The 10161-nt window shown below is 44.9% G+C and overlaps 1 protein-coding gene across 1 annotated transcript in view; it reads right to left on the bottom strand.

Annotated features, from left to right (window-relative positions):
* Positions 1–894: 894 nt before the first annotated feature.
* ABCC5 (ATP binding cassette subfamily C member 5) overlaps positions 895–10161 on the bottom strand; it is a gene marked incomplete at both ends in the record, with an annotated part of 84381 nt that continues 75114 nt past the window's right edge. Inside the window, 4 exons of the mRNA XM_079704898.1 lie at positions 895–1264; positions 3036–3200; positions 3859–3972; positions 4996–5074. Of these exons, the coding sequence (XP_079561024.1) occupies positions 1163–1264; positions 3036–3200; positions 3859–3972; positions 4996–5074 (460 nt within the window). The remainder of the gene's footprint in view (positions 1265–3035; positions 3201–3858; positions 3973–4995; positions 5075–10161) is intronic.

Genomic DNA, 10161 nt, shown 5'->3' with positions numbered 1-10161 from the left:
CGGCACTCAGAACCTGAGGTAGGTCTCTTTACAGTACAAAAAAACTTCTACACCAGTGTGAGACACTGATGAGCAAGAGCTGCTTAAAGTCGCAGACTTTGGAGAGAGGAAGAGACTCTGCAGCGACCACAGGGAGAAAGGGAAACAGACCCACAAAATCCTGAACCCTGTCACTGAACTGTGGGCTCGTGGGGCAAATGAAGGCAAATGAAGAAGTACCACTGGGAAAAGCAGCAGTGGGCTCCAGGGTTCGGACCGACGGGTTGAGGAGCCGGAGAGCTCTGTGCGGTGGCCAGCGTTAGGAACCTGAGGCAGTGGGACACCTGGAACAGACTCGATGCTTGTTGAGAAACAGCAGCGAAAAGGAGGAAAGCAGGAAGGACACTCCCCCCTCACCGAGGAACGTCTCGGCGATTCTCATTTCCGACGGAGGGAGCGAAGAGGGGTCTGGGACTTTGCCCCACTGCTCTCCCGACAGAAACAGTGAAGTGACAACAGGACAGAAAGCAGGAGCCCTGAGAATTCACGGTGCTCTGCGTGGCCTCCAGTGGCCCCCGCTCCACCCCACCCTGGAGTGGCTGCTGGGGAGGCGACAGGGGGACCACTGGAGGGCCCGCTATGACCACACGCCTTCCTTTTGGACACCCAAAAAACCCGGCACCATGAAACAACCAGCTGGGGAAGAACATATGCTACCCTTCCTATAGTCTAATAGTGAAACCAGATTCTAGTGCAGCAAACTGTACAAAAATGATAGAAAGGAATCTGCACTGTTCTTAGCACAGTGCTTATTTTAATATAAAATAAACGGCTTACATTTTCACTGGAAATATAGGCTATGTACAGAATTATATATAGATACAGCTACACGTATAAAGCTTCATTATAGGCCTCTGATACATATATAATAACGGTTCCCTGAACCTTTTAGAGTGCAATTAAGAACAAAAACTAAATTTTGTTTACATGAATATGGAATAAATACAATAATCAAAATATGACTCTCCCTAAAAGTGAAACACACAAGCCAATCCTGAATTGCTGTGCTAAAGATAAAATCGGGAAAGGCAAGGTTTCGGCAGGAGGAAACGATGAGGGGCCCGCCCCAGGCAGGGAATGGCAATGCTCCAAAGAAAAGAGACTTGGGCGGCGGCGGGAGGAGTTAGCCCTTGACGGCGATCTTGTTCTCTGCAGCAGCAAACATGGCATAGAACCGGGAGCTGTCATTGGACAGAAGGACCGATGGGGTGTCGAACTCCACCACCTGTAAAGGAAGGAGACGGTATCAGAATGTGACTCGGGGACACATGGGGTGATTTAGAGGATCCACTGCTCAGGAACGGGGGCAAAGCCCAAAGCCCCCTGAGGATGGAATCAAGGTGGCAATTCAACTAGCCCTGTCATGCCCAAATGGGTTCTTTTTTTTCTTTTCAACTAACCAGGGTTTAGTTAAGAGAAAGGTTAGAGAGAAAAACCTCCAGACCTCCTTCACATAAATCTCAATTCTTTCAGCCTTGGGTATGAAGGAATCAATCAACAAGGTCCTATAAGCTGCAGGGGGAAAAAATTGCAGCTCAAGTCAAAGGCATACCAGGCAAATGTCATCTTGTTGTGCAAGCTGATCTGAACCTATGGATAGAAAAGGAACAGCTCAGGATGCCTAGTTGGCAGGGGGAAAAAAGGGAAGTGAGTATAAAGTCAGTATAATCAACTCAGACAATTATCCATTCCTGTGATGGACTTCTAGGCGCCACTGGAAATCATATTTCAGTAGAAAATGAATGATATGGTGGCAGAACCTGCCTCCCATGAGAGAGGACACATACTCTCCCAGCCTCCCCTGCTGCAGGGCAAAGGCATGGAACACAACTTTGGCCAAGGAGAGGAAGGGGACATCTCCTAGAGTACTTCTAGGAAAGGTTGTCCTGACCAAGAGACAGGCATAAGGACAAAGTGTTCTTCCTTAGGACTGGCTGTGTGAGGGTATGATGTTGGGTGCTAGAGCCGACATCCTGCACCATAAGGGGAAAGGTAGACACTGGCTCTATTGAGGGATAGGCAGATTATAAGCAGATCTATATGGGAGAGGGAACAAGAGGAAAGGGCATTTTAGGTAGATGGAACTATATGAGTAAGACACAGAGGTGAAAAAGATTAGGGGATTCAAGATTGTTTATAGCCAACAGCACTGCAAGGAAATAGCAGGAAACAAAGAAGGCTGGGGGCCAGACTGTTGGAAAGCTGGGACCAGCAAGAAGTTTGGCACCACTACATGACTGTAAAAAGCAGACATATAGGGACTTCCCTGGTGGTGCAGGGGTTAAGAATCCGCCTGCCAATGCAGGGGACACGGGTTTGAGCCCTGGTCCGGGAAGATCCCATATGCCGCAGAGCAACGAAGCCCATGCGCCACAACTGCTGAGCCTGTGCTCTAGAGCCCGCGAGCCACAACTACTGAGCCTGCATGCCACAACTACTGAAGCCCACGTGCCATAACTACTGAAGCCTGTGCGCCTAGAGCCCGTGCTCCACAACAAGAGAAGCCACCGCAATGAGAAGCCTGCACACCACAGCGAAGAGTAGCCCCCACTCAACGCAATTAGAGAAAGCCCACACACAGCAACAAAGATGCAACGCAGCCAAAAATAAATAAATAAATTAATTAAAAAACAAAAAAACAAACAAAAAAGCAAACATATAGTGGCTGGTCTCAGTAGCTTTGGGAAATTCTTGTGCATGTGAGTGAATTACTAAGTACACGTGCTCTCTGACCTAAGTCAAAATGTCACTGTTTACAAGCAACAAAAGAACAGGTAGTAAAGCACAATGAGAACCCTGTAAGAATGCTCCCAGCTCCATCTCTTGACTGGGAGGGCTGCATCCCACCCAAAAGGAACCAGACTACAGTCATTATGGCTGCTTATCTGAATGCTCAGAACTACTCTAAGAGGGCCATCTGCCCAATTCTGCCAGGGGCCAGTTTTCCTCCCAGACAAGGCCACGTGCCAAGCCAAGGTCCCTTGGGGGCTCAGTACCTGCCCCTGGGCCAGCACCATAATCCTATCAGAGCCCAGGACTGTATGTAGGCGATGGGCAATCGTCAGCATGGTGCAGTCAGCAAATGCTTCTCGGATGGTCTCTTGGATCAGCAAGTCTGTCTCCGTGTCCATGGCAGCTGTGGCTTCATCTAGAATCAAAATCTGCCGGGGAAGAGAAGAAAAAGAGGGATCTGACCAATTCCTTAAGCATTCTGGTTAATCTAGGTTTCATTAAAATGTATTTTATGATTTGAATTTTACACCGTATATTGTTTTTTCTAAATAGGTACACACATATGTAAAAATACTGTTTTGCTTAGAACTGATATAACTTCAAACCCCTATGTTTGCCTTGATTTCCATGAATGAAAGGATATATGTGAAATACTGATCTAACAAAAGACTCGCCCCACTGGCTCTGTAATTCTAAACACGTACAGTAATCTTTCTGGATCTCCCTTTTCCAGTTTTAAAATGAGGGGACTGGATTTGATGACCTGGATATGTCTTGCAGTTAAAAATTTTTTTAAATCCATGGTTTCCAGTACTACAACTACTCAGTGGCTAGGAACAAGTTGCCCTTGGAAACTGAAGGCTCAGGGAAGTTAAAAATAAAAACAAACAAGCAAACAAAAAATCCATATACCCAAATCGTGTCAAGGTTAATTTAGAAACCTCTCTGGGCATACTCTTAAGAAGTGCCGCTGGGCTCGGAGCCAGGAATGCCTTTGGACCTCATGCCACAAGCAAAAGCTGTTCTTCCATCTTCCTGCGCTTCTCTGCTGATCCCCCTTCCCTGCCACCCACCAAAGTGCCTTACCTTACAGTGACGGAGCAAGGCTCTAGCTATGCACAAGAGCTGCCGTTCCCCCACTGAGAAGTTATCCCCATTCTCCATCACTTCAGATTCAAGTTTCAGAGGTAGCTGAGCAATCTAGGGAGAAAGGAAGTAGAGATTAGAAGGGTAAAAAAAAAAAAAAAAGTAAAATTTGAAAGATAGGAAAAAAAAAGAGATTAAATTTTGTCAAAAATCCAGTGGCAAAAATAAATTATTCTGAAACAGATGAAAGAATTATTAGCCCAGAACCTAGCTCACCTAGAAAGAAGGTACAGGTGTGATGATCACGTAGTAGGACCACATTTTCTAGGCCATTCCATATTTCAGCTAAACTATTCTATTAGTCTCATATCATCAAAACATCCCAGAAATTCCAATATTTTCGTCCCCAAAGCCTGTCATTTTTGGTTCTGAAAATATGGTCACACAATGAGAAATGGGGTAGACGAAATTACTCTTTCTAAAGTCCAAAGCGGTAGGCCCATGGCTGTCAAACCTTTCTTTCCATAAACTATAGAACCTATTCTTCAAGTGAACTTGTTTGAGGAAGCCCAATATAAAGGTGATGAAGGCAGAGTGGATCTAGTTGAGTTAGTGGAAGAGATCCTGGGCTTGTGTGCAGGAACACAAGAGACCCTACTTCAGGCCAGGGGTATCTGTAGATTGTGGCCCCTGGATGGGGCCTGCTGAGTTACCCTAAGAGGTCTGTGAATCCATACAAACACTTTCTCCATAAGTGATATATCTCTTACACATATATAGATGCTTCAAAAAGATGTTGTACTGTTACAATTAATAAGAATAGAACTTGATTTTAAAGCATTACTGATTGTGAGTGGTTGTCATTAATATCTTCTCAATTAATGGATAGTAAAAAGGGCAATATGACCATGGGAGGGGGCTAAGGGGGGAGGTGAGGGTCGGGAGACAACAACCTTTATGCCCTTTCTGAAATGCCTGGGAAGCCCTGCTCTAAAGTGCTCCTCCACAGACATCCTGGACGTGGAGGGAAAGGCTGGCTGGACAGCAGCAGCCAAAGCAGGCTGGGGAGTGACCACAGTATCACTGTGTTTCCAGCCCTGAAATGCCAGCAAAGCTCTCCGTCAGTTCTTTACTTACACATTCTTTCATGTGTGTCCTTTCTAGGGCATCCCAGATCTGGTCTTCAGTGTACTGGTTGAAGGGATCCAAATTTGACCTAGTGAGAAACATAACAGGAATTCTCAGGGATACAACATGTACGTGACCATGCTGCAAAGGCTGACTGTGGTAAAGGTTTAGACATTGGGGCTCAAACCCCATCCAGCCACAGGGGGAGGCTGAGATGGGAGCGCTGCTGCCTGCTTGTCGCAGGAATGAGCCTCCCTTTCTTCTTTACAAAACTTTATTATTTTTATTATGTAAATGATACTAGTTATAGAAAAATTAGGAGATATAGATATACAAAGACAAAACAAAAACTAATGTATGTTTAATGACCTCTTATCAGACCCTCAGAAACAAACACTGGGGAGAGAGGGGGAAGATGGCGGAAGAGTAAGACATGGAGATCACCTTCCTCCCCACAGATACATCAGAAATTCATCTACACGTGGAACAACTCCTACAGAACACCTACTGAACGCTGGCAGAAGACCTCAGACCTCCCAAATGGCAAGAAACTCCCCACGTCCCTGGGTAAGGCAAAAGAGAAAAGAATAAACAGAGACAAAAGAATAGGGACGGGACCTGCACCAGTGGGAGGGAGCCGTGAAGGAGGAAAGGTTTCCACACACTAGGAAGGCCCTGCGCGGGCAGACTGCAGGCGGCGGAGGGGGGAAGCTTCGGAGCCGCGGAGGAGAGCGCAGCAACAGGGGTGCGGAGGGCAAAGCGGAGAGATTCCTGCAGAGAGGATCGGTACCGACCAGCACTCACCAGCCCGAGAGGCTTGTCTGCTCACCCACTGGGGCGGGCGGGGGCTGGGGGCTGGGAGCTGAGGTTCGGGCTTCAGAGGTCGGATCCCAGGGAGAGGACTGGGGTTGGCGGCGTGAACACAGCTTGAAGGGGGCTAGTGCGCCACAGCTAGCCGGGAGGGAGTCCGGAAAAAAGTCTGGACCTGCCGAAGAGGCAAGAGACTTTTCTTCCCTTTTTGTTTCCTGGTGCGCGAGGAGAGGGGATTCAGAGCGCTGCTTAAAGGAGCTCCAGAGACGGGCGCGAGCCGCGGATAACAGCGCGGACCCCAGAGACGGGCGTGGGACGCCAAGGCTGCTGCCGCCGCCACCAAGAAGCCTGTGTGCGAGCACAGGTCACTCTCCACGCCTCCCCTTCCGGGAGCCTGTGCAGCCCGCAACTGCCAGGGTCCCGGGATCCATGGACAACTTCCCCGGGAGAATGCACGGTGCGCCTCAGGCTGGTGCAACATCACGCTGGCCTCTGCCGCCGCAGGCTCACCCCGCATCCGCACTCCTCCCTCCCCCCGGCCCGAGTAAGCCAGAGCCCCCGAAGCAGCTGCTCCTTTAACCCCGTCCTGTCTGAGCGAAGAACAGATGCCCTCCGGAGACCTACACGCAGAGGCGGGGCCAAATCCAAAGCTGAACCCCAGGAGCTGTGCAAACAAAGAAGAGAAAGGGAAATCTCTCCCAACAGCCTCAGGAGCAGCGGATTAAATCTCCACAATCAACTTGATGTACCCTGCATCTGTGGAATAACTGAATAGACAACGAATCATCCCAAATTGAGGAGATGGACTTTGAGAGCAAGATTTATTATTTTTTCCCCTTTTCCTCTTTTTGTGAGTGTGTATGTGTATGCTTCTGTGTGAGATTTTGTCTGTATAGCTTTGCTTTCACCATTTGTCCTAGGGTTCTGTCCGTCCGTTTTTTTTTGTTTGTTTTATATTAAAAAAATTTTTTTTTCTTAATAATTATGTTTTATTTTAATAACTTTATTTTATCTTACTTTATTTTATCCTCTTTCTTTTTTTCTTTCTACTTTTTCTCCCTTTTATTCTGAGCTGTGTGGATGAAGGGCTCTTGGTGCTGCAGCCAGGAGTCAGTGCTGTGCCTCTGAGGTGGGAGAGCCAACTTCAGGACACTGGTCCACAAGAGACCTCCCAGCTCCATGTAATATCAAATGGCGAAAATCTCCCAGAGATCTCCATCTCAACACCAACACCCAGCTTCACTCAACGACCAGCAAGCTACCGTGCTGGACACCCTATGCCAAACAACTAGCAAGACAGGAACACAACCCCACCCATTAGCAGAGAGGCTGCCTAAAATCATAATAAGGCCACAGACACCCCAAAACACACCACCAGACATGGACCTGCCCACCAGAAAGACAAGATCCAGCCTCACCCACCAGAACACAGGCACTAGTCCCCTCCACCAGGAAGCCTACACAACCCACTGAACCAACCTTAGCCACTGGGGGCAGACACCAAAAACAACGGGAACTATGAACCTGCAGCCTGCAAAAAGGAGACCCCAAACACAGTAAGATAAGCAAAATGAGAAGGCAGAAAAACACACAGCAGATGAAGGAGCAAGGTAAAAACCCACCAGACCTAACAAATGAAGAGGAAATAGGCAGTCTATCTGAAAAAGAATTCAGAATAATGATAGTAAAGATGATCCAAAATCTTGGAAATAGAATAGAGAAAATGCAAGAAACATTTAACAAGGACCTAGAAGAACTAAAGAGGAAACAGGCAATGATGAACAACACAATAAATGAAATTAAAAATACTCTAGAAGGGATCAATAGCAGAGTAACTGAGGCAGAAGAACGGATAAGTGACCTGGAAGATAAAATAGTGGAAATAACTACTGCAGAGCAGAATAAAGAAAAAAGAATGAAAAGAACTGAGGACAGTCTCAGAGACCTGTGGGACAACATTAAATGCACCAAACATTCGAATTATAGGGGTCCCAGAAGAAGAAGAGAAAAAGAAAGTGACTGAGAAAATATTTGAAGAGATTATAGTTGAAAGCTTCCCTAATATGGGAAAGAAAATAGTTAATAATCAATTCCAGGAAGCACAGAGAGTCCCATACAGGATAAATCCAAGGAGAAACATGCCAAGACACATATTAATCAAACTATCAAAAATTAAATACAGGGCTTCCCTGGTGGTGCAGTGGTTGAGAGTCCGCCTGCCGATGCAGGGGACACGGGTTCGTGCCCTGGTCTGGGAAGATCCCACATGCCACGGAGCAGCTGGGTCTGTGAGCCATGGCCACTGAGCCTGCACGTCCGGAGTCTGTGCTCCGCAACGGGAGAGGCCACAACAGTGAGAGGCCCGCGTACGGCAAAAAAAATAAAATAAAATAAAAATAAAAAAATAAATAAATACAAAGAAAACGTATTAAAAGCAGCAAGGGAAAAATAACACACAAGGGAATCCCCATAAGGTTAACAGCTGATCTTTCAGCAGAAACTCTGCAAGCCAGAAGGGAGTGGCAGGACATATTTAAAGTGATGAAGGAGAAAAACCTACAACCAAGATTACTCTACCCAGCAAGGATCTCATTCAGATTTGATGGAGAAATTAAAACCTTTACACACAAGCAAAAGCTGAGAGAGTTCAGCACCACCAAACCAGCTTTACAACAAATGCTAAAGGAACTTCTCTAGGCAAGAAACACAAGAGAAGGAAAAGACCTACAATAACAAACCTAAAACAATTAAGAAAATGGGAATAGGAACATACATATCGATAATTACCTTAAATGTAAATGGATTAAATGCTCCCACCAAAAGATACAGACTGGCTGAATGGATACAAAAACAAGACCCATATATATGCTGTCTACAAGAGACCCACTTCAGACCTAGGGACACATACAGACTGAGAGTGAGGGGATAGAAAAAGATATTCCATGCAAATGGAAATCAAAAGAAAGCTGGAGTAGCAATTCTCATATCAGACAAAATAGACTTTAAAATAAAAACTATTAGAAGAGACAAAGAAGGACACTACATAATGATCAAGGGATCGATCCAAGAAGAAGATATAACAATTGTAAATATTTATGCACCCAACATAGGAGCACCTCAGTACATAAGGCAAATACTAACAGCCATAAAAGGGGAAATCGACAGTAACACATTCATAGTAGGGGACTTTAACACCCTACTGTCACCAATGGACAGATCATCCAAAATGAAAATAAATAAGGAAACACAAGCTTTAAATGATACATGAAACAAGATGGACTTAATTGATATTTATAGGACATTCCATCCAAAAACAACAGAATACACATTCTTCTCAAGTGCTCATGGAACATTCTCCAGGATAGAGATATTTTGGGTCACAAATCAAGCCTTGGTAAATTTAAGAAAATTGAAATTGTATCAAGTGTCTTTTCCGACCACAACGCTATGAGAGTAGATATCAATTACAGGAAAATATCTGTAAAAAATACAAACACATGGAGGCTAAACAATACATTACTTAATAACGAAGTGATCACTGAAGAAATCAAAGAGGAAATCAAAAAATACCTAGAAACAAATGACAATGGAGACACGATGACCCAAAACCTATGGGATGCAGCAAAAGCAGTTCTAAGAGGGAGGTTCATAGCAATACAATCCTACCTTAAGAAACAGGAACCATCTCGAATAAACAACCTAACCTTGCACCTAAAGCAATTAGAGAAAGAAGAACAAAAAACCCCCAAAGTTAGCAGAAGGAAAGAAATCATAAAGATCAGATCAGAAATAAATGAAAAAGAAATGAAGGAAACGATGGCAAAGATCAATAAAACTAAAAGCTGGTTCTTTGAGAAGATAAACAAAATTGATAAACCATTAGCCAGACTCATCAAGAAAAAAAGGGAGAAGACTCAAATCAATAGAATTAGAAATGAAAAAGGAGAAGTAACAACTGACACTGCAGAAATAAAAAAGATCATGAGAGATTACTACAAGCAACTCTATGCCAATAAAATGGACAAACTGGAAGAAATGGACAAATTCTTAGATATGCACAACCTGCCAAGACTGAATCAGGAAGAAATAGAAAATATGAACAGACCAATCACAAGCACTGAAATTGAAACTGTGATTAAAAATCTTCCAACAAACAAAAGCCCAGGACCAGACGGCTTCACAGGTGAATTCTATCAAACATTTAGAGAAGAGCTAACACTTATCCTTCTGAAACTCTTCCAAAATATAGCAGAGGGAGGAACACTCCCAAACTCATTCTACGAGGCCACCATCACCTTGATACCAAAACCAGACAAGGATGTCACAAAGAAAGAAAACTACAGGCCAATATCACTGATGAACATA

Source organism: Hyperoodon ampullatus (genome assembly GCF_949752795.1).
Source record: "Hyperoodon ampullatus genome assembly, chromosome: 5".
Lineage (NCBI taxonomy): Eukaryota > Metazoa > Chordata > Mammalia > Artiodactyla > Ziphiidae > Hyperoodon > Hyperoodon ampullatus.
Note: the sequence above shows the minus strand (reverse complement) of the source record. Positions and strands in the feature narration are given on the sequence as shown.